Raw genomic sequence first — 22942 nt, 5'->3', positions numbered from 1 at the left:
GCACGCTGGTGATCAGACAGTTGGCATTAGATAACATGAACATTTATAGAACCAAAGCTTTTGCACTTTGCAAAAAGACATCTGTTGCCAGCAGGTGCCTAGAGCTCTGAATCGTCATCTGGCAAATCCACAAATGTTTTCCTGGCATGTAAATGTACAGCTATATGTATGTTGGTTACTTCATGCTGTCTTTATCATCCCAGTTGACCAGAGGCTTGTATTGTTGCGTACAGAGCACAGATGGTAATAAAACGTCACTCATCCAGGAAGCAAGACATTTAAATATACAGTGTTGTGAAAATATCTGATAAATGTTTTTTATGGCGCTGCAAGATCAGCTTTCTACGGCATGAAGGCCATGTTTTGGCACTGTTGTTGTACCAGGGCTTAAAGGTAAACATTTCAAACTGGATTTCTTCATGCAATGTACTGTACAGTGTTGAGAAAAGTTTGTACGGCAATTATTATTTCTTACCAGAGTACCTTTCATAAAAACTGGTCCAAATGGATTTAAGCTTACCTATTCAATGGGTTTTTTTTAAGATGTATGAAAAAAATCCATTTTGTAATGAAGAATGTATGTGAAATAATATGTGAATGTGAATATGTGTAGTTTTCTTAGCACAATTAGAGGGTTACTTAGAATCAGATGTATTGGATAAGAGAACTGATTTATCCAATGCTGGTTGTGAGGACCTGGAGAATATCCCTGCGAGCAATGGGCACAAGGCAGGATACAATCTGGACCGGACGCCAGTCCTTCACAGGGCACACACGCACCGGGACCAAGTTTCCAGAGAAACCAATCTACACATGTTTTTGGACTGTGGGAGGAAACTGCAGCACCTGGAAGAAACCCACACAGAAGCCAGTTCACCTCCTAGTGTAGTGTGTCTTTAGACTGTTGAAGGAAACCCACACACACATGAGGGAAACATGCAAACCCTGCGCAGATACGTACTCCTGGGGTGCTGTCTGTGTGAACCCAGGGCCCTGGCCTTGCAAGGCAGCAATGCTTACCACTGCACCAGCATGCCACCCTAGCGCATACACATGAAAACATAAAAAACACCATTTGTGTTTTATTTACTTGAGCATGAAGATAAATCAATATTAAATGTAACCGCTCAATCTGTCAGCCAGTAAAGTCAAGTGAATCTGCAGATAGCCCCGTCTGTGACCTATCTAAAACTGGAATTTAGGTCTTCACATTCTTCTTTTCTTTTACTTTCAACACCAAGACTGGCGGCTGCTTTACACTAGTAGACGTAAGTGTAGGGATGACACACAACAAACCTGATACCAGTGCCTGCCAATGGCGCTGGCAGGTTGGATAGGAGAAGATCTGAACCAGCTGGCATTAGGCAGGGGCAGCTGTGGCCTTTGGCGTCTGGTGCCAAGATGGGGGGACATTTGACAAGTTGACATTTGTGCAGTGGCAGGATGGCTGAACTAGGAATGAGGAAGAATGAATGCCTCCCAGTCATTTCTTGAAAGAAGCCAGGGTATTAGCTTCACCAACCTGGATAAGCAGCTTGATCCATTCTCCAACCACCCTTTTGTGTACAGAAGCGCCTCCTGTTCCCAGTTTAAAAATGCACTTCCATGTAGTTTCCACTATCCGTGTGGGATAAAGTCCTGTACCCGCTGTCTGCACAACACATCAGCATGCTGACTTCCAGCCTGTGAACTGTTGGGGGGGGGCTAGGTTGTTCTAGTAGGACTGATTTCACCAAGGACATCTAGGAAGGTTGGAATGAGACAAAGCTGGTGATAAATGGTCAAGGGGGCCATGAAAACAGACAGAGCTGTTGCAGGTCCTGTGGCAAGAGCAGCTGAAAGGATACTGCAGCTCTCCCAACACTTAAGACTGCTGCTGGGCACGGCCTTGTGACATAGGGCTCTCTGCCTCAAGAAGTAATGAGATAAAAAAAATGGCTGTAAACTTACCATTAACCAGGCCCCACAGAGAACAAAGGGCAGAACCGGTGAGATCTTATTCAACGATTTTTGGCACATACTCAGTGCAGCCTGTGAAAGTTTGCATCCTTCCAATATTCATCAGAAAGCTGCTTATTTCCCAGAAGGATTGCTGCATGATATGTTCATTTACAAATGCCTCTCTCCCCTTGTGGTTACAGTCTAGGTAGCGCATGGTTTCACCTTTGAAATTAGCAAAAAATAAAGTTTATAAAAACTATTCAAAAACCTCTCTAATACTAACAGACCAGTAGTCTTCAAGACGTTGATAAACAAGCAGATGTGATAACGGATTGCCTGGGAGATTCAGGGAAAAAACAAAACATCTCAACTTCCATCACTAACTGCAGGAATCACCATTACCTCTCCTCCTTTTCAAGCATCACACACAGTCCCATATAGATTCATCTCTTCTACCAAGTAAATTGTTCCTGATGCAGTCTTTGCTGTGATTCTTTCCCCTTTTACAAAATGTGGTGGGTGGTGTATATCTAGTGTATGACTCACTTCGGTCTGCCATCTGGATTGATCTGAAAGCGATTTTTAAACACAGCGCTGCTATTCTCCTAGGAGAAGCTAAACAAAGTTTCAGCTTGCATTGTGGGGGACTGTTAACTTCAGTCAACAATTCAGGGCTGCTTGAGCACCGAGTACAATGGGGGGAAAAAAAAAAACTTTTTTCCACAAATGAAGACAACCCAGGTGCATCAGGAACACTTTGTGAAGATGACAAAACAGAAAAACACTCAAATGCACATCACATGCTAAACAGTCAAATGCACACAAAAAAACTTACCCTAACTTTTTTTCATTTCAGATTCCAAAGTTAGGTTATTGGATGCTGATTTCATTCCTATGAGCTCTTTCCTGAACCTAATGTTATTCCTAACATAACTGTTGCCCTCCCAAAACAATTTAAAGGGTACATCCAAAACTTTTAAATATAACATTTATATTTAGGTGTCTTATTACTGTATGGTTTGAATACTCTGACCTAGGGCACTGAAAAAGGATCAGTTGATAAAAATGACAATTTCAAAGAGGTTTAGCCAAAGCACAAGTCATAATGTAACATATAAATGCTCCCATTGGGTCATAGAAATCGAATCCTTTCAGAGCTTAACGCATTCATCTTTTAACATTGGGAGATGCTTTGTGCTTTACATAAACTTAGAAGCCAAGAATCTGTCTGAAGATTAACTTGAAAATGTCACAGCATGTGAGGTGTATACTTATTGGAAAAATGCCCAGGAGAAAAGGTGAAAAAGAACCAGGAATATAAGGAAAGCTGGTGTGACATCTGAGAAAAAGCCTATTCTAGCTACATAAACAATCATGACAATAATACAAAAAGGTAACTGGTTCGGAAGGGGAATTTTGCAGCAGAAGCGGTTCAGATGAGCATTAGAACAGTTGTGTGAAACCAAGGTCCAGAACAGTTAAAGATTCAACAGCATATGAGTAGAGCTTTAAAGGGGAACTGCAATACCATTTTTATATTTCAGGGTTAAAAAAAATCAACATTGGAGAGTGCATTTCAAACCACAATGAAAGTAAGATGCACCCGGTTAACGTGTCAAGCCTTCCATTTACATAAAAAATAGACTAAATTTCCATGTATGCGAAAATTCTAATGACGCCATATTGTTGTCATTGTCCGCAATTCAGAATGAAGCAACAAAATGCCTGGTGATGTGAAGTGACCCTATGACATTGTAAATGAACATGCTTGTGAACACATCTCTTAACATTGCAAAGTCTACTAACTGGATCTTTGGGTAGTTTTCCCAGGTAGATGGCAAGTATCTGTTTTTTGGAACATCCTGACAAAGGCTGAAACGATTCCCAGAGATACACAAATACAAGCGAATAGCTCCAGTTTGGAGAGCAGAAATGAGGTCACTCTGGTGCAGACAGTTTTAGAAAACAGTCCTCTACAAGAGGATTACTTGACCCCAGCCACTTCACTCTGGCCCAGACTGCACAGTGTCAGGATCCCAGCACGGCTGCCCAGATAGTCAAAGAATGCAACCACTCCAGAGGGGCCACCCACAGTCCCCGTGGCCTGCAAGAGCTGTTCAGTCAGGGGTCCACCCTTGCAGCAGACTGAGAAGAGCAGGGAGCATACTAGATTAGCACACACACAGCGACTCTGAGGTGTGCAGCAGGCATCGATGTTGAGGGATGCAAAGACTTTGCTGAATACAGAGATCACAATGAAGAATGGACAATACAGCCCATCATTCTGTAAGATAAGAATGCCTGGTAAACCTACAGAAGGGACTACTTACCTTCACAGATTTCTTTTCCAAACTCAAATGATCTATCTCATTACCTCCCACAGATAGGACACAGGTTGAGGTGCACCATACGGCAGAAATAAAAGAAGCCTTTATAACATACTCAAAAGTTTAAAGGATGAAAAATATGTTTCAGGACATTTCGGACAACAGTTCTCAGCTGTTTAGGAAGACCAGTGTAGATTTTCAGCCTGAAAGGTCTTATTCTAATTTAAAGCTTGTGTGCAACATCACCTATTACATTAACAGTTGCTTCCAATTTAAAAGACAACTTGGAAGCCACATCTCCCAAATTTCCAGGAAACAAAAATTAAGCTCAGCGACTGAGATAGTTTATGTCTTAATCTCTAGAGCAGTACTTTAGAATGTATGATTTACAATATTATGATGCTGTTATAACCACCGTTAAGATTTCTCATCTATATATACACCAGAGAAACATGTATAATCAGGGTAAGGGTTTAAATATCAGAAATAAAGACATTTCTACAATACAAATGTGAATAAGACTTTTATTTACATTTTGTATCAACAGATACAAAAAACCCTTTTAAACTGTTTTCAAAAATGTGCAAGAAATCTGTATAGATCCTTTCTGAAACAAAATAGAAAAAAATGGACTTTGGATAATTCACACTCTGATGTAGTCAGACAACTTGCTGAACAAAAAATAAAATGTAAACTTAAGTGTTCTTTATTCCTATCTATGATCCGTAATGATAATCACCATCATATTAACTGTTTCACAAAATGTACACCAATCTGATTTTCCCAAGATCACAACCAATGTAAGTTGTATGTACATTTTTATTGACTCCCCCCACCATCTCTTAGAATAAGAAGGCAATCATTTAAAAAAAAAGAATCAAGCAGCACAAAATGTGTAAGACACATCAGAAACAATTAAAAAACGGTACCAAAATGTCATATGTGGGAAAAAAACAAATGGGAAAAAATATGGTATACAATATAATGTAAACTTTCACTCACAGCATGAAGTCCATCAAAATAAAACGCATATGAAAATAAAATTACCGAGGTGAAGCTTGTTAAGTGCTTTACACCATTACACTAATTACGCTTCAGCTTTTCCAACAAGCAACACCATGGAATATCTAACATGTACAAGGCAAAAACAATCCTTTTTAAAATTACTTGCAAATCCTTGCAACCAGCCACTGAAGTATTTGGAAAACCACAGCAGAAAAACAATATTGCAATATATACCAGGAACACTTTTATATTTCAGTCCAACCTACAAGAAAAAAAAAGAGCTTTAACACAAATTAATACTGGGACAGAATGCATTTAACCTTTCTTAATATAATTTAACTCTACATGTTCTTATAGTTTCCAATGTGCGCCATATTAGTACATACTAGTGACATCTGGTGTTAAGCCCATCTTTCTAAACCACAAATGTTTGAATGAATAAGAGCTGGAAGACCATGGAGACCAGCTCATTTAGCTGGTTATCCTTGACAAACGGCTGTCACTTTTGCCATCTGACTTTAGACTTCTGCTCAAGGTATTATTTTCCTCTATGACTACAGTACACTTATTGTTGCATTTCCTAATAGTTTCATACCTTTCCCCATGTCAATGCCATCCCATAATGCTTCACTGTCCCTTTTACTGTGCAGAGATTAACACCACAGCTTATTCAGAGACGCACTGAAGCTGCCCCTGGACATGTGATAATTGAATATTATCTCTGTGCCAGTACACATACTTCCATAAAACATTATTCTTCAGCACATACCCAGAAGCAATATATAATAAAGCTCCTTAACTCGCAAATTCAGCTCCTTCCTTCTCATTCCTTCAGCATAACCTGCAGCTCTGGGGTTCCCTGTCTTGGCTTCAAGGCCTCACAATAAAGACAATCAACACTGACAAAAACCTTCTGAGCTGACAAAAAGTTTTTCCTATGAGAAGTGTCAATCAATTTTTCCTTCTCGAGACCACAGCTAAGACACCCAGAGTGTGTTCTCAAGTGTCTGTGATGATTCGTTTCCAACTACTTTCCTAGCCTCTATGTTTTCGGAACAAAACAAAGAAAAACGTTTTAGAAATTTCTAAGAAGTTTACAGAGGGGGAAAAAAGATTTGAATATAAAGGTTCCCTTGTAAAACACCTCTGAGTGAGTACAATGCTCTTCCCTTTCAAATGATATGCTCTTGAATTGATTTTTATCTCAGCAATGCTACATGGTAGTGAAGAAACAGTGTGTCTAACAAAGGCATTTCAAACTTTCACGAAGTTAATGAGAGGAATGCAAACGATGTGCAAGGTACCCATGTTTTCACCAATTTCTATACTGTTCATTTATGGCAGTGCTGATTCCTTATGACATGCAGAAATGCCTAAATACCTTATGTTTATTCTTGAAACAGTAACACTACAATAAGCCATCTTTGGATACATCTGCAGACTACACAAACTGATAATAGAATCTGTAACATGTAACTGTGAGAAATACTTCAGTTAAAACAAAAACAAAGATGTGCCCATCTATTAATCTGGTTGAGCTAATGCAGAAAGCCTCTTTGAATGATCTAAGAAACCTAAGTGGATGATGAGTACACCAGCTTTCAAAAGAAGCAGTCTTGTCCATTTGATTATCAAAATACTACAGAATGAAAAAAAGATATGAATCCGTCTATAATTTAACAAATCCCTACATAAAAATCTTTCACATAAAAAATCTAAATTTGTCAAGTTGTATATGCCATTTTTTTTAGAAATAAGAGACCACACATCCCCAAACAAAAAACCACTTTGCAGCACTGACAATTTAAACTAAATTCAAATTTCTGAATTTGTTGTTGCACAGATTTTTCCACAGACGTTTCACAGGGAAATGTGAGAGGAAAGTCAAAAGGATGTGAAGTGAAATGCTTGCATAGGTACCTCAGCATTAGAGACCGAAGTTCTGCAGAGTTGCAGAGCACACATCATCAAAGGTCTGAGCTATAAGCCAATATATACTGTAATTAAAAATGCAACACCAATAGGCACAAGTTGTTTTCAGACTTTGCGAAGATTACTTACAACTCTGTCATTTAATTAAAACCGCAAAAAATACAGTACCAGGACTGGACACTGAGCAGAAACCATAATAATCCTCTCCGCTTAATTCAATAATAGCATATCAGTGGTGCTCTAGGCAAATTCAAATGATTCCTTGTAAAACTTCTTAATACTGATGTTTAGTAAATGAAATGTTATCGGCCCATTTTTTAGTACTTTACACAGAAAACTAAATTGAGAACAGAAGCCCCTAAGGCAGAGCCAAATAAACAAACATTTAATCTAAATGTGATTAAACATCAAGAAAAGTTGATTAAATATATAATCCAAACAACTGCATTTCAATATCATTAATAAATTAGTTTTATTAAGAGATGAAAATTATTTGGAAGTCAAGAAACAGTCTGGAAAGTGTTTATCTAAAATCATCTGCAATACGTTAAAACCGCAGTGCAGTCATATAGTGTTGGCTTGGTAAATGCATTTGCTTTCTAAAATCAGCTTCCATAATGTAAGCAGTTAGTCTAAGACTGAATGTGACAGCCCAGCTTCTGTGGTCAATATCCAACCACAAGCAGTCCATACTGAATGGTACAAAAATCAGTATACCGATAATATTCTGTCTCTTTACGCTTTATGAAGAATCTGATCATATTTTCCAATCAAGAGTTGATGCGCTAGAGGTTCAAATGCATGACCATATTGTAGCATTAAGTTAACATTTCATTATAATGTTAACAAACTTAAACAGTCTTAAGTTTTGAAATATTTTAAGTGTTAGATTTTCAAAACTATGCTTTTCCTTCATTTTACCTACATTTGCATCAGTCAAACCTTCTGCACATTCTTGATGCTGAAAATACAGCACATTTGATGACTGTTTAAAATGACAATTAAGCTGCACAATCTCCCCTCCCCAACATCTGAATTTGCCTCAACTCCCTACGTTTCTCATAAATTTGCAACTATTCAATTATAATATTTTCATCATAGCTATTAAGCTTTTGTTTTAGCTGTTAGCTATTGTTCCACAGCTTTTTTTAAAAAGTATTTTCATCACAGGTAAGTTTTTACATTTAACCCATGCCTGTGTTAGCTCCTATCTGATGGCCAAATAAGTGAATTATGGAAGAAAAAATATTCACTAACCCTACTGTCATGAACTTTTAAATGCAATGAGAAGAGGGTTGAAGTAATACATATTAGAAAGGGTCTGAAAGAAAGCAAGAGCAAATTAGAGTTTTTACTCAGAAATACACCATGCCACCACACTGCTTATTTAACTGATATAACATTAGAATGAAATTCCAGGGGAAAAAAAATAAGCATAAAAGCAGAGCTAATGACTGGACAAACCAGATGCTCCCTACACCCTGGCATTGCTCAACTGCCCTTCTCCTTTAGTGCTGCAGTGTCTTCACCTGCTCATTCCACCTGTGCTCTCAGCTACTTTACCTCCTGCTCTGTCTACCTGAACCAATGTAATGGTTTTCAAAGGTCTCCAGCTGTTGATTTCAAGAGGACAGACAAAACATGCTAGACTGGCTGGATTAAATCCACGATGGAAGAACAACAATCTGAAAATACACCAAAAGATGTACGCTTATTTTGTGCATTCCTATAGTTCACCATATGTTGTAATACACAGCGTTGCGTAAAACGTCCTGTTCAAGCTACACACAACATTCCCATGTGCTTTGGTCATTTCTTCATATGGACTACAGAATTGCCCTTCCAGGTTTAATTTATCATGTCTGTCAAAACAAAATGTCATGCAGAAAGTCACTCAATCCGCATGCATGTGATCTACCTATAAAGAAATCCAGGCCAACTGAAAATAAAATTATACAATTTATTTTTCCTGTATAAACAGCCAAATCTGAGCAACAACAAATCTGAACTTTCCTAGCTTAAGCGACGGTCAAATCCTTTGCTCAATTCAACAAAAACCAAACCTTTTTCTAAAAGAAACAAGTGTAATAATGGCATCAAACATTTTTATACCTATGAATGTTTGTAAACCATTTTACAATTTATTACTGTTCCCAAAGTGCAAGTTGCAAGTAAGTTCCATTAGCATTGTCAGTAGTGCTTTTCCTGCAGGTAATCTTTCATTTTGTTTGGTAAAGGCAGTTTCTGAATCAGGTCTATCCGCGTGTACTGGCGAATGACAAATCGGCACAGGTACTGTAGTGAACGCACTTGCATAAACCTTGAAGCAGGGTTTGTCAGCCTAACAGGATAAGTTGCAGATCCTGGCAAGCGGGATCTCGAGTAGCAGAATGCTCCGTTTTCGGAGTCTTTGATAGAATGTTCAATTAGGTCTACTATGGAGGTGTGACCTTCCACATCAGGCTGTTCGTAAAAACTGAATCTTCCATTTGAGTGTTCAATTCTAGTATGCAGAGTCTTACCCTGTGACCGAAAGCTCAGGCTTAAGAGATAACGGTCGTCAGAGCTATCGCGCACTAAAAATGACCCATCCGGCAAGTTGGCCAGCTTCTCCTCAGCTTCCCAGCGCGTTATAGGGCCCCAGTACCAACCCTGTTTGGCAAGCTTCTTCAGCTCTTCCGTGAGGCTTGTGACCACCATCGGCCCACTGTTCTGGACAGAATCATAGACCCTTCCCACACCTGGGGCAGAGTTCGGGTCGAAATTTAAATGGTGTCGTACCCTTTCAGCAACCTGGGCATCAGCACCGCTTAACCCCGGAAAGTTCCTTTGGATCTGACTGCTGGGGAGTGGAGGTAGCAGAGGTGAAAGAGGCGGAGCATCTACACGCGGGTTCTGAAGCACCACGCCTGTGGTTCCGATCAAGAGTCCGTTTACTGAAGGGTCTATGAAAATGTCTGGAGACATAACGAGGTCCTGGTCAACCTGTCCTTCATCCACATGAAGGGCGCTGCCTTCCATCTGAGACACCACCTCCATGGGCGAGGAGCTATCCAGGCAAAAAGAGCGCGATCCTTCCACAGGATACATTCCCTCATCTAAAGGCATCGTGTACTGAATATAGTCCTGAGGTGTGAGTCCAATAACTACAGGCACGTGCTCATCAATGTTTAGATGCAAGTCACCATTCTGGGCCTCCGAGTTCTTCAAGGAGCTGCTCTGCTCTTGGAAAAGCCCGTCCATCTGCAGGTCGTGGAACTCCTTGCGAACACCATTAAGAGCTGGGCTGGGGCTCGACGAGTGAACCAAGGCCTTCACCTTCACTTCCATTTTAATGCAGGTTTCCTCCGAGGCGGCCGGCCTGAGCGGCCAAGGCGTGGGACTGTAATGATGGCTGCGGAGGGAGGTAGACCTCAGGGGGCGCTGGGCTTTCACGTCGTTAAAGCCGACGGGGGCCGAGGAAGAGGAGAAGGTGTCGTCGTCATCCGCCGAGTTGACCGCCGGCGAGCCCCCCTTGCCTTTCGGTTTCTGCTTCGCGGACAGCCTGCGTTTCAACGTGCCCATGAGGCTCTCACTCTTCGATCGGCTCTTATGGCCCTTCTCCTCGTCGCCGTTCAAGTCGCAGCTTGCCAGCTCTTTGCTGTAGCAACCCCCGAAAATAGACTCTTCTTTCACAAAGTCGGGAGTCAAGGCCGGCTGCTGCACCACCACAAAGTCGCCCTCCTCTTTGCCTTTGTTCAGGTTGAAGGACTTCCTAATCGTTTTAAGGCTGATCTTCTTCATTCTGCAGGTCCCTCCCGATGTAGGGATCGGTCTTCACCCGTGCCGTTCAAAAGGTGTTAGTCTGCTGTGGATTTCATGAGGTCATCCAGAGCTGCTCATGTGAACACTGGAACAGCCATCCCCTAAAACAGAACACATTTAAAAAATGGATTAGCTTCTCAACCCTGCAAAAACATTCAGAATGTGCCACAATATATTACAGTCATTCATAATTCGTAAAAGTGTATCTTGAAAACAAAGGTGACAATTTCAGGAAAAATGGAAATGTATGGATTTAATTGTCCGTTTACGTAGCTTGTTGAAAGTTAATCATTTTTACCCTCTTAATGTACTTTCTACTGGAAGACTTCAAATCACGAGCAAAGAAACGACTACTCCTTTGGGCTCTTGCCTTTAAAAATTGTCATTATTTCAGGACTTTTGTTTTTTCTTAAAACGCAATATCTATCTCACACTCTTCTTGAAACAAAATCACTTTCAAGAATGCTTTAAGCAAGCCTCCCTCCAATTAAACAATCCCTGGTTCATATGAGGATTTAGACTATATACACAGAAAAGTTTTAAATCAGTTTCTAATTATGGTCTGTGGCAGCATTTGTGATGATTCACTGGTCAGTACTAAACAGCAATACATAAAATTATCACAAAACGATCCTTAAAACAAAAACTTCAGAAAATGAATAATATGTTTATTGTCAACTATATTAGCTTAGCAGCCACTGAGGATCACCAAACAATCTCCTGGAAGCAGCAAAAGTTTATTTTATTACAATGAGCAGTATTTAAAAATCTCTGCAGAGTATTCCAAATCTCATTAATAATTTAGCACTGAATCCAACATTAGATTTAACAGTAACGCTTTAAGTCTCATCCAAAACAGGAATTGATCCCTTGGTTTTTGGGGTGATCTTAGTAAAAATCCTTTGATGAATTATGCAATAAAACATTGTTAAGCACTGCTCCCTGTGCATCTATTTTTTACATTCAAATCAGCACTCCTGAAAACTAAAGTACTAAACAGAGGGTAGACCTGGAATTATTTATTTTTTTATTTTCAAGTGCTCATGATTCAACTCAAAAATGATTCTGCATCATCCAGAAAAATCACATTTCCTAAAGGCTTCAAATCAAGCGATACCTAAGCTTTCTAAAATAATATAAAATCGTTATTTAAATATATGAACTGAATTATTGTAAGACGGTCCTTTGTAACAGTAAATTACTAAGATACAAAAAATAGCTTTCCAAGGTGTGCATTATCCTTTGCCATAACCTAGCCTTCATCCATTGAATGATTTGCTGTACTACAGTTTAAACAGTTAACAGACCTGCTGCTACAGATAGCATACAAAAACAATTAAGGTGACCACACATCTTGGATTTTTTCTTTCTGGGACAGTCCCAGTCGTGATATCTCATGGGTGTTCACACTTCTAAAACAATTATACTGTTTATTGGGTTAAGCAATTTACTGCTCCAACTTTAGGTTTTGTGGGAAAAAAAGGTAACTTGCAAAATAGTATTAATGATTTCTACTTCTTCCTCTTCAGTGTTTCAGAGAACACAATGAAATACACTTCCAGAAGCCTGGAGGTATATTTCAGCCTCCTGAAGCTTTCATCTGTCATTTTGGAAACATCTTTTAATGTATTACTGCATTAATGCCAACTTCTAAACACTTTACGTCATGAATGTACAGCAGTTCAAAATTTTCAAAGCAAAGGGGACTACCGGTGTATGTTTTCCCTTTTGTTTGCATGATCAAGTTGTAAGTCATGCCAATAAAATCTTAGTGTAAATACTGCAAAAATGTCAATTCCGTTACTATCTTTTAATAAATTAACAGTGACAAAATAGTAAAGTCATTTTGCAAATTGCATATTTTCATATTTGAAAGACCATTTCAAAATGAAAGTTTTAAAATTGTTACAGTCATTACGGCAATATGCAACACCAGAAGATATTAGGAAAACATTCCTTCTTAAAGTGTTGTACTGTAGTGCTCAAGCCAGTTTGATAATGCAGTTAAACAAAGCAATGAACACTGTTCTACTGTGGACCCACAGCACAGATGTCAATAATTAACAGGATCTACACCTAGGATTCCCAGCAGGGTCTCCATTTCCCTTCCTCATCCCAGACAATTTCAAGATTGTTTTAACTAAGGCAAAACAAGTGTTTTACATTACACTAGCAGGAAAATTGTTCTTTTCATATTCTAAGCATCTGTTTTAGACAACTAAAAATTAAAGTGCAGCTTTAATTGTGATCCACTACCAAGAGTAAAACGTAGATCATCTCTTTATAAGAGAATCTTTAGGCTCAGCTTCAAGTTCCTAATAACATTCCACCTGTACTTTTTTATGACAAAATAAAGAGGCAAAGAAAATCATTTACCATTACTCCTTACTTGATCACGTTGAGGATGTGCATTACTTCACGTTGATCTGAGACTACTTGATGTCCACCGGTACAGAGGAAAACCACAACACATTTCGTAAGGCCCAGAAACTACATTCCTGTCTATACAAATGTCACTGTATACCACAGGACACTGTCTCTGTGTGTACTGCACCTACTGTTGATGACTTTTAAAAATGGGACTTTCTGTCATCAGTAGCCATATTAAATATTCCAAACACAGCACTGTAATGTAAGCCAGAAGAGATGTGAACACAACATCTCCACTGGACAGCTTAGTCTGAAACACGACCCTTGCAAAAGCTGGCTTATCACTCCTGGAGGGCTATGTTTGTTTTTGTCCACCGCTTAAGTGCTTTAGAGTAATGGGCTGGTAAAGTAATGGTCTTGTATCTGTTTCTCAGTGTGAGGATGAAGCACCTGGAAGACAGCTACATCATAAAGGCCTTCTGAAGGGAGAACCCTGGTGTCTACTTATACAATACACCTGCAATGAAGAAGTACCCAATACACCAATTATGTCAGCAACACACATCCCTTCCATTTAACAGGATAAAAATCAGCATCCAGTCAAAATATTTTTTCTGTCCATTTATGAAAACATACTCTACTTAAAATGCAACGCGTTTCAGCAAAAGAACACTGGCCACACACAAATAACCTTCCTTGGTGTACATATGGTTTGTCCCAGAGCTGTAAGTCTCTATGTTTCTCAACATACCAGAAAAGGAACTACATCACATGAGTAAAAGCCTGCAAAAAATGAGTCCTTCCCCTCAGCACAGTTGCAAAACACCTTAAATGTAAATATGAAGACTGACTGTGAGGTTGACAGATGCAGGCAGCTACAAATCATGAGCCATGAGGAGATGCATGTGCTAATAATTTAACACACTTAGGTTGAGAGGAAACCAAACTTACCCAACCCCTGCTCCACCCATTTGCCCAAGTAAAAAATTAATTAAATCTCCATGTTAATTCTGCCGCACGTCTAATGAACCACACCTCCGCAGAAACAATACTTATGTAGCCAGCATCTACAGCTGACGTATTTCAGATGTGACCAAAGTCTCACAGCCAGCACTGAAACCAATAACTGCTTCCCCTGAACTGTAAAATCATTTGGTGTAATAAACCCTCAGCAGCTTGGGTGTATACAGCAACAAAGTCTAACTCGAAGGAAATACACTGGATAGGAAAACCAAATCCAGGTCTGTCCCTAAAATGTTAAAAAAAATCCTGATAACAGAGCTACCACCATGAGAGTAATATGAAAAGTTTGCTGCTGTCCGAGAAAACTGTGGCGCTTGCAAAACTGAGCAGCTGACCAACACTTTTGAAATTTATTTCAGAAATCCGATCATTCACCTCAAACCTGAAGTGAAACTGGGAGCATTCAGGATCTCAGCAGTTCTATTTCTCCATATGCCACAACATGTTAATAAAAAATGGTGTTTTACTTCTGGTTTTAAAGTGTTTACAGATGTCCCGCAGAGTGTTTTGCACAACCATATATCCGACAGATTAATCTTAAAACAATCAATTTGCAATTTTTAGTCCAAACTTGCTGTTTTACAGAAAGAGAAGCAAACTCTACTGAAGGGCAAAACAGGAAAAGGGTAATACCGTTCATAGTACACAAAAACGTGGACAACAAAATATAGTAATCTAGGAATACGTCTCAGTGCGTCCCAACGCTAGGATACCTAGCATTCATTGTAACACGATCTTGATTATTTTTAACAAACCTTTATCTGAACTGCTTGCTTTTTGACTTTTCTGCCGGGGTTTTAGTTTTAGGGAAAGAAAGAAAAAGCAAGCAAGCATGGGGGCACTCCGGGATTGGGGATTGGGAAGCAGTGCTCGGACGCAGGGGATCTCAATCCCGATCCTGGAGGTCAGGACACCTGCCGGTTTTCATTCCAGCTGAGATCATTACCTAACTGAAGCTTTAAAAGAATTAACGATTTCACCGTTAGTAAGAAGGCAACCCCAAATGTGTAAGAACCGAAAGTGATCAAACAGTTTAAACCGATCTGTTATTAAAGCAATTTAGCATTCACTGTGTAACGGAGCATGGCTGGAACAAAAACCAGGTGTGTGGACCTCCACCATCAGGATTGGGAACACCTGCTCTAACGCGCACAGAAAACCAACCACAGGGCTCTTTCATTCTAAAAGCCACTGAGATGTTAAAACCAATAGTGTGTGGAAAACACAAATTCTTCACTTGAAGTAAAAGAGCCTTACTAAATCTGTGGGATATTCTTTAATCAGTATAAACAAATCAATTAAACACACACCTTAAGTTATCACTGTGCTGACCAACAAACTTCCAACTTGCAAAGTAATCAAAATTAGATAAAACCAAGGTTATGCTCCACACTCTTCTTACTCTGCATACTTAAGTCAGCATTTTTCCCTGCTTCAGCATGAACAGATTTAATAAACAAGAGTGAGTTGATTTACCCTGTTTTAACCACTTCTCATGTGATAATTCAAAGCGTGTGCAAGCCTGAATTTAAAAGTGCAGTGAATCATTTAATACAATTTTACTAGAGCGGGTTTTCACCGTTTATTAAAATTAGTTAAATAAATGTAATTCCTGGTATAAAAGAGATTAAGCTGCAAAATCCTGTCCCTTTTTTGGTTTGTTACTTGACACCAGGAAATAAATCACTTGCTTCGGACGCTGGCTAATTTAAAACATGACTCTGAACACAAGTGGCGTTTAGTATTTTAAGTGGAAATGAGCCTGATGTTACATGACGACAAGATAATAAAACACACCGATCTTTAAAAAAAAACATGCCAGTAATCAGCTACAGCAGTCTGGGATGGCGCATTATTATTAAATTTTACTTTTATGTGATCGAGAGATTACCGAATTATAAAAAAGTAACGATTATAAAAAAAAGAATAGGAGAAAAAAAGAGAGCTTCACAACTTTAAAAGTATGGCGACTTGGCAGAGCCGAATGCATAGAGTATACAGATCACTAGGCCCATACTTTATTAAAAGGGCTCAGTTTATTCTTAAACACCCGACTATTAAAAAAATATTTTATTAAAAATAAATGGTGTTTCTCTAACTTAATTTCCTATCGTTGTTTATCTACGCCTTTGGTAAAAGTTATCCATCACATGTCAAACACAGAGGTCTGTACAAAACAGCTTGGCAGCTCACAGCAGATTCCTGGTAACCGTGTAAGCGATCACATTTAAACGTACAAGCTTTGCAAGGAGTAATATTACCAGCCGGGAAGGAATAACCTGAACACTAACCCCCAAGTTCTCCGCAGGTCGGGCCCACGGACCGGTGGAGCCCGGGGCTCGATTTCGAGTCGAAGGCGAGCTGGAAGACAGGGGCTCGCAGAGGGATCCTCCGATCAGACCCGCCAGTGGCCTTGAAAACAAAATCAATACCCGCTGAAGTGGACGGACACACGTAAGGGATGCGATATGGTCTCGGTCTCTGTTTTTGTTTGGATTTTCGGAAGATGAAGCACCTTACACGGACAAACCCAAGTTTTGGCTCAACACCCACAGGCCGCAACAAAGGATCCCCTGCCAGCTGCCTTCACGTACCGTCTCCGAGCAAGTCAAGCATGAAACGCGAGTAGAAAACTAAACTTGTCTGCGATTAACGTCTGGCTTTCTAAAAAAAAAAAACCCCAAAACGGCACTTGCATTTCTTTGTTTATCCCGGGTTTCCACCGGGAGAATCACCCACGGCCACCACAAAACTCACTCAACTCACAGAAACGCAGCATTTCTTTCAATCTAGGATTTTTTTTTTACTCTTCTTTCTGATACTTACCCAGCTTTCCCCCTTCCGGATTCCCACTTTCCCCACAGGCCGCGTTCTGAATAAAACCTCCCGAAGGTTTAAATCACATTTAAATCACATTTCCTAGTCACCTTCATTCCCTCCCCTCCCCTCCGCACCTCAGTGCTGTTCTGAACACACGGAGTGGATCACAAACTAAACACACAAAACCGGCCGCCCGAGATTCCTGCTGCGCTTGGACGAGAACATTAAAATGATCTTTTTCTGTCCGAGTATGACTACAGTGGTCATTCCTAGCCCAGAGCCCTTTCTGCTTCAGTTCTCTAGGGCTTTGTCAATCATGTCTAAACTTTTTTTCCCCTTCTCTTTCCGTCGCTCGCTTCCTCTGCCTTTGTTGCCTGTTGCATTGTGGGAGAGGAGGGCCCTGGGCTGGAGCGAGTGTTTACTCAAGCAGAACCGTGGCGTGGAGAGCACGCAGGTGCAGTGAGCCGTGCGCGCAGCGTGGAAAGGCGCTTTGACAAAATAGACAAATAGAATACATATATATACGCACACAGGCATAAACTGCATCACATCTGGAAAAAGCAGGCAGTGTGAAGTGTTTCATTCTGCTTAATTGTATGTTACGATAATGTTACACTAAGACCTTAAATGTCTTTAAAAAATACCTCACTGTAGGCCTTGTTGGTGAGTACAAAACAGGGCAGCAGTACAAAACAAAAACCTGAAGTTTCACACCTTCTGTTCCATCCATTTTCTGACTTTTTTCAATTTAATACTGGGCCACAGCCTAACCCAGCAAGCAACGGGCGCAAGGCAGGGTACACCCTGGATAAGTCAGCAGTCCATTGTAGGGCACACACACAAGCCAATTAACTGACGAGTATGTATTGAGACGGAAACCCACAAGAACAGAGGGAGAACATACAAACTCCACACTGACAGCACCTCAGGTCCAGAACTGAACCCAGGGCTCGTGTGCTGCAATGCTGACTTCTGTTCTTCTGTTCCATGTTTGTAAATGCAATGATCTTTCCTGCCCAATTGATAGTTTGCTATAGGCAAAATATTCAAATGTAGACATAAATCTTCTTTTAACGGTTGATCTTAAATCTAAATAATAAAGTTTCACATCCCCTTCTAATAAAATGGATATTTCAAGATTACACATGGCACAATTTATTGAATTGTTTTAAAAAAGAGGTTTTTAATGGTAAATTTAGTTATTTAATGATAGAATAACAAATGTTATTACAATGAGTGTTATCTATACCCCCCACTCTATTATTTGTTTGAACTTTAAAATATATTGCTTTAAAAAGCTGAAACTAATGTATTATTCAACAGAATACATAAAAGTATGTTCCCATAATGCCACATATTGAATACCCACAAAGTATACTTAAATGGTGAATCATGTAATTACTGTACGTTTAAGGCACCAATTCTATTTCTTACATATCTAACCTGAAAAGTGATTCATGCAAGGAATACAGAAAAATCAAACTGAATTTGCTCGTTAAGAGAGACTAATGTAAAAAACAGAAAAACAGACAATAGAATTCTAGTTGCATCTGATTATCTTTCCATACATTGGAGAGGCTGTGATAATGGGGACTTTCCCAAAACAATTTTGGGTAGAATAAGTGGGATGTGTAAAAAGTAACTGAAGGTAATATAATTTCCCTGAGTGTTACTTCAGATTCATCTGTTAACATGAATAGACTAGCATATTCACATTCCAGACACAGAAGGTACATATGCAAAGTCTGGTCATAATTACCAAAGAAAAATAAGGAATATTCACCGTTCTGTAACACCCTCTCTTGTTTTTGTCTTTCTCATCACACTTTAATCACAGTGTGTTTACTAATTAGCCCAAAATAGTGAACAAGCCACTAATGTAATATTAGTAACTTGAATGAAGAATACCAACCATATAAATAACATATGCATTGTACTTTCAAACATCCATACTTGGAATGCTTACAAATGTGCTGCCTTGGCTTGGAGGAAATCACAAAGAAAGGATCTTCCTCTGTTAAGCAGCGAGACCAACCTGAAGCTCTGACTTGCACCCTGTGACACTGCTGGCAGCTGGCCAGACACAACATTGCAGTTGTGCAGCCTGGCTGCCTCCCTTGGGACTCTCAGGCCCATTCAAGTCAGCAGGACGGCAGCTGAAGTGTACCAGCTCCCGAGTTCGAACCCTCCTGGCACGGGCCTCTTCAGATGAGCCACCTAGAAATACACATTTTCTCAATGAGACAGATTAGGAACCTATCCAGAAGAAAGAAACTGTGTGACAGAAGTCCCTTTAAATATGAATAACAGTTGTGGGGGACTGGGCGTATGCACTATGAAGACATCCATCCATTCATTTTCTAACTACTTATTCTATCTCGGGAAGCAACGGGCACAGAGCAGGATACACCCTGGATGGGATGCCACACAGAGACAAATGTGCACACACTCACACCAGGGCCAGTTTTCCCAGAAACCAATTAACCTACCAGTATGTTTTTGGATTGCGGAGCACCCAGAGAAAACCCACAACAACAGGAGGAGACCATGCAAACTCCACGCAGATAGCACCACAGGTCTGGAGTTGAACCCAGGGCCCCAGCACTTCAAGGCAGCTATGCTAACAACTACACCCTTGTGCCACCCCTGTGAAAACATATATTTTCAATACTCATGTGTGGCAAAACAGATCTGAATTGGTTCCGATAATAACGGTCGGAAACAATACAGAAAACAAGGAATGGTTACCACAGTCACACCGAAAGTTAGCATTAAGTAGGTTAAGCATTAAGTGGTGCAATTACTCCATTACTCATTTTAAAAATGTTAAATTTATTTGACAATAAATGGTTTCTTTCCACAGTCCAAAGACATACTGGTAGGTTACTTGGCCTCTAGGTTATTTGGTCCATGGTGTGAGTGCGTGCATGCCTGTGTGTGCCCTGCAATGAACTAGCATCTCATCCAGGGTGTATGCTGCCTTGCGCCCATTGCTTGCTAGGTAAATCTCAAGCCTCCCCATCAATTGCTTTAGATAAAGAGGTTAGAAAATTGATGCACGTCTGCAATTGATTATCAGTGAACTCAAGGTGTCAAACTATCGGTTGATTCTTAAAGATAGAAATCTGAAATAGTGTGAACAGCCTGCTGATTTTAGGAAAGCTGTGCTGGAGATAAATCAGAGTAAACCCAATGTTCTTCTGTACAGTGTGGATTTAAGGAGGCTTCAGAGCTCCAGAGTGAACGTTAGGAAAAAAACTCCCAACATAAAATGAAGCAGATGAGAGCCAGTCTTCCAATTCCTAAAGATCTGGGGAAAGAAACATGACAGAGCCACAGCAATCAGCGTATTACTGAAGAAGTCAAAGGAGATGCAAGCACAGGGGTGATTATAGAGATTTTCCGCAAAAGGTGAAACTTAAAATCAGTTGATCTCTCGTGGAAAAAAAGGAAAAAGATAATGGCCAACTTCCCAGGTAATTTAATAACAAACTTTAGCAGAGATTATATTTCAATCCATTAAGAAAGCTAAACCTGTGAACAATGAAAGGTCTTTTTAAAATCACAAAATACAGTATAAAGCTGGTAAAACCAAAATAATACAGTTAAATATGTGGAGTTGGTGTGATACCAATGATTAAATGAGAATTAAACCTCTAATGTATTAAATCAGATTAAGGAATTTAAATGCTGGGATTTTAAAATAAGCAAGATTTAAGAGGTGGCACCAAAAAGAGTGAGGAGGAATTTAAATATGGAACTAAAGAACCCTGTTCATTGACAAGACATGTGGTGTACTGTTACAATGTCAAGCATGCTTTTGGCAAGGACAGAAATGATAGGAAATCAAACAGAATATAATAAGTGAGAAACAGAGACCAGTACTTTACTATCTATCCTATTTTTATACAAAGGAATGTAAGGCTAAAATGCTATCTTCAATGATAAACTATTGCTATTATATCATGTCATTAATAAGTACTGAGTGCAGAAATATTTAATAAAGTAGTAATAATAAATGCCAATCTTCACCAGTGCAAGTGCACACGATTATTAATTGTAAAGGATAAAGCTCTAGGTGTTAGAAAATGTTTAGAAGTCGTTTTTGAATCACGGTGCTTGTGAAAATTATGAAAATTATCAACATTTAAAGGAAACAATAATTTTATGAGGCACAAACTTCTAGACTACAGCCCTTTTATTTAATACCTTTTTAATATTTGTGTACTAAAACACTGTAAAACTGCATCAGATTTTCGCCTCTTAATCACTAATCTAATAATTAATCTAATCTACAGTCAATTAACCTGTTTGGGGTATGATACTTTAAGAAACGACATAGGTAATGTTAACGCTTGCATTCCCTTTAGGCTGTTCTGATTATTTTCTGAATATATGACACAACAAAACTCCATGACAGCTTGTGTGTCTTTGAGGTTGCACACACAAAGATTATATGTGAGAATGTAAAAAACACAAGGGTTTGCCAGTTTTAATCGCAATACACCACAATTTCATTGACAGAGGGAATGTTGCTGGCAGGAGCATCACAATTTAAATTTGCTTTACAGATTGAACAGAAGAGCAGCCTTGTGATCCTTCTGCGTCCTTGTTTTCAAGATAATATAGATTCATTAAGTAGGGGCGCATGACCTGAATGTATTATGTGACCCACATCACAAATGCCTTTCAAGACTAATTTTCTATCTTGTACAGACGATGAAATGATATGAAAGTCAAATAGAATAAATGGAAATTTATCCCCTCCAATTTTTAACTTAGATTTATCCAAGATTCTGTTTCAAAAGTATTTTGATTCTGTGCATATTCCAGTACATATTTGAGACTAACTAATGGACATTGAATATTTCATCACAAATTAGATGTCGAAATGCAGGAGCATCAATATTATTCCAGTTTTCGATTAACCTAAGGCTGTTGTGATGAATATTCGCAATGAAATACTGTCAAATTCCTCTTTAAGAATAATATTTATATCATCATATGAGTGCCACAAAAATGTGCACGTTTTCAGTTTTGGCTCAACTTAAAATATTTAAGTAAACTTTAGTACAGTAAATTTAGTAAATTAATTTAAAGTGAAGCCTTTGTAGCAACATAATTGTAATATGAATATCCTTTTAAAGGGAAATGAGGACATATAACAATTGTGCTAACTGCGTTTCTACTTTAGGCAATAATAGAAATAGTTGCAAAAAACTGGACCTATATTAATTACTGTTCATTATCTTTTTAAAGAGCATATGAAAGGGTACATATGAAAGCAGACATTTTGCTTATCTAAACTGTTTTGTAGGTAGTAGCTAATTTTATGAGGGTCTCATTTGTCATTTTTTTTTAAAGAAACCAGGGTCTCAACACCAACAACACATCTGGGTAACTTGTTCAATACTACTATGACCATTTATGTAAAAAAGTGCCCTAAATTTATATTTCAGTATTCCCAATATACTGAATATTAAGGTATATCTCAAATTAATTACCAAGAATTATTAATAGGAAAACATTTATAAAATTGCCAATTGAAAAAAGAAAAAAAAATCTTTTAAATATAATACACTGTTGAATTTCCTCTCGCATTTCATGTTTTCCTAGTTACATGTGACATGGCTCAATTCAAATGAAAACCTTAGGACTTTAACTCCTAAAATGGATGATAACAGAATTTATTGATTCTCTCTGTAAAGCAAGGTGTCCTG

At 39.0% G+C, this 22942-nt stretch overlaps 1 protein-coding gene across 3 annotated transcripts; it reads right to left on the bottom strand.

The window, feature by feature from the left end:
- Nucleotides 1–9151: 9151 nt before the first annotated feature.
- On the bottom strand, nt 9152–17614 carry LOC102686146 (suppressor of cytokine signaling 6). Of its 3 annotated transcripts, XM_015353677.2 has the most exons (3): nt 17229–17614; nt 16694–16814; nt 9152–11110 (listed from the first exon to the last, which is right to left on the bottom strand). In XM_015353677.2, the coding sequence occupies exon 3, from the start codon at nt 10986–10988 to the stop codon at nt 9396–9398; it is 1593 nt and encodes a 530-aa protein (XP_015209163.1). In that variant the 5' UTR covers nt 10989–11110; nt 16694–16814; nt 17229–17614; the 3' UTR covers nt 9152–9395. The 3 variants fall into 3 exon arrangements, with proteins under 3 accessions (XP_015209163.1, XP_015209165.1, XP_015209166.1); XM_015353679.2 differs by lacking the exon at nt 16694–16814; XM_015353680.2 differs by lacking the exons at nt 16694–16814; nt 17229–17614 and adding an exon at nt 13386–16340.
- Nucleotides 17615–22942: the final 5328 nt, after the last annotated feature.

The sequence above is a fragment of the Lepisosteus oculatus genome, chromosome 6 (assembly GCF_040954835.1).
Source record: "Lepisosteus oculatus isolate fLepOcu1 chromosome 6, fLepOcu1.hap2, whole genome shotgun sequence".
In the NCBI taxonomy this organism is placed as follows: domain Eukaryota; kingdom Metazoa; phylum Chordata; class Actinopteri; order Semionotiformes; family Lepisosteidae; genus Lepisosteus; species Lepisosteus oculatus.
The sequence above is the reverse complement of the archived record's forward strand: the minus strand, read 5'-3'. Positions and strand labels throughout refer to the sequence as shown.

Bases quoted from the DNA above. Each gene is read 5' to 3' on its own strand.
- LOC102686146 (XM_015353677.2), bottom strand. From the start codon at position 10,988: ATGAAGAAGATCAGCCTTAAAACGATTAGGAAGTCCTTCAACCTGAAC.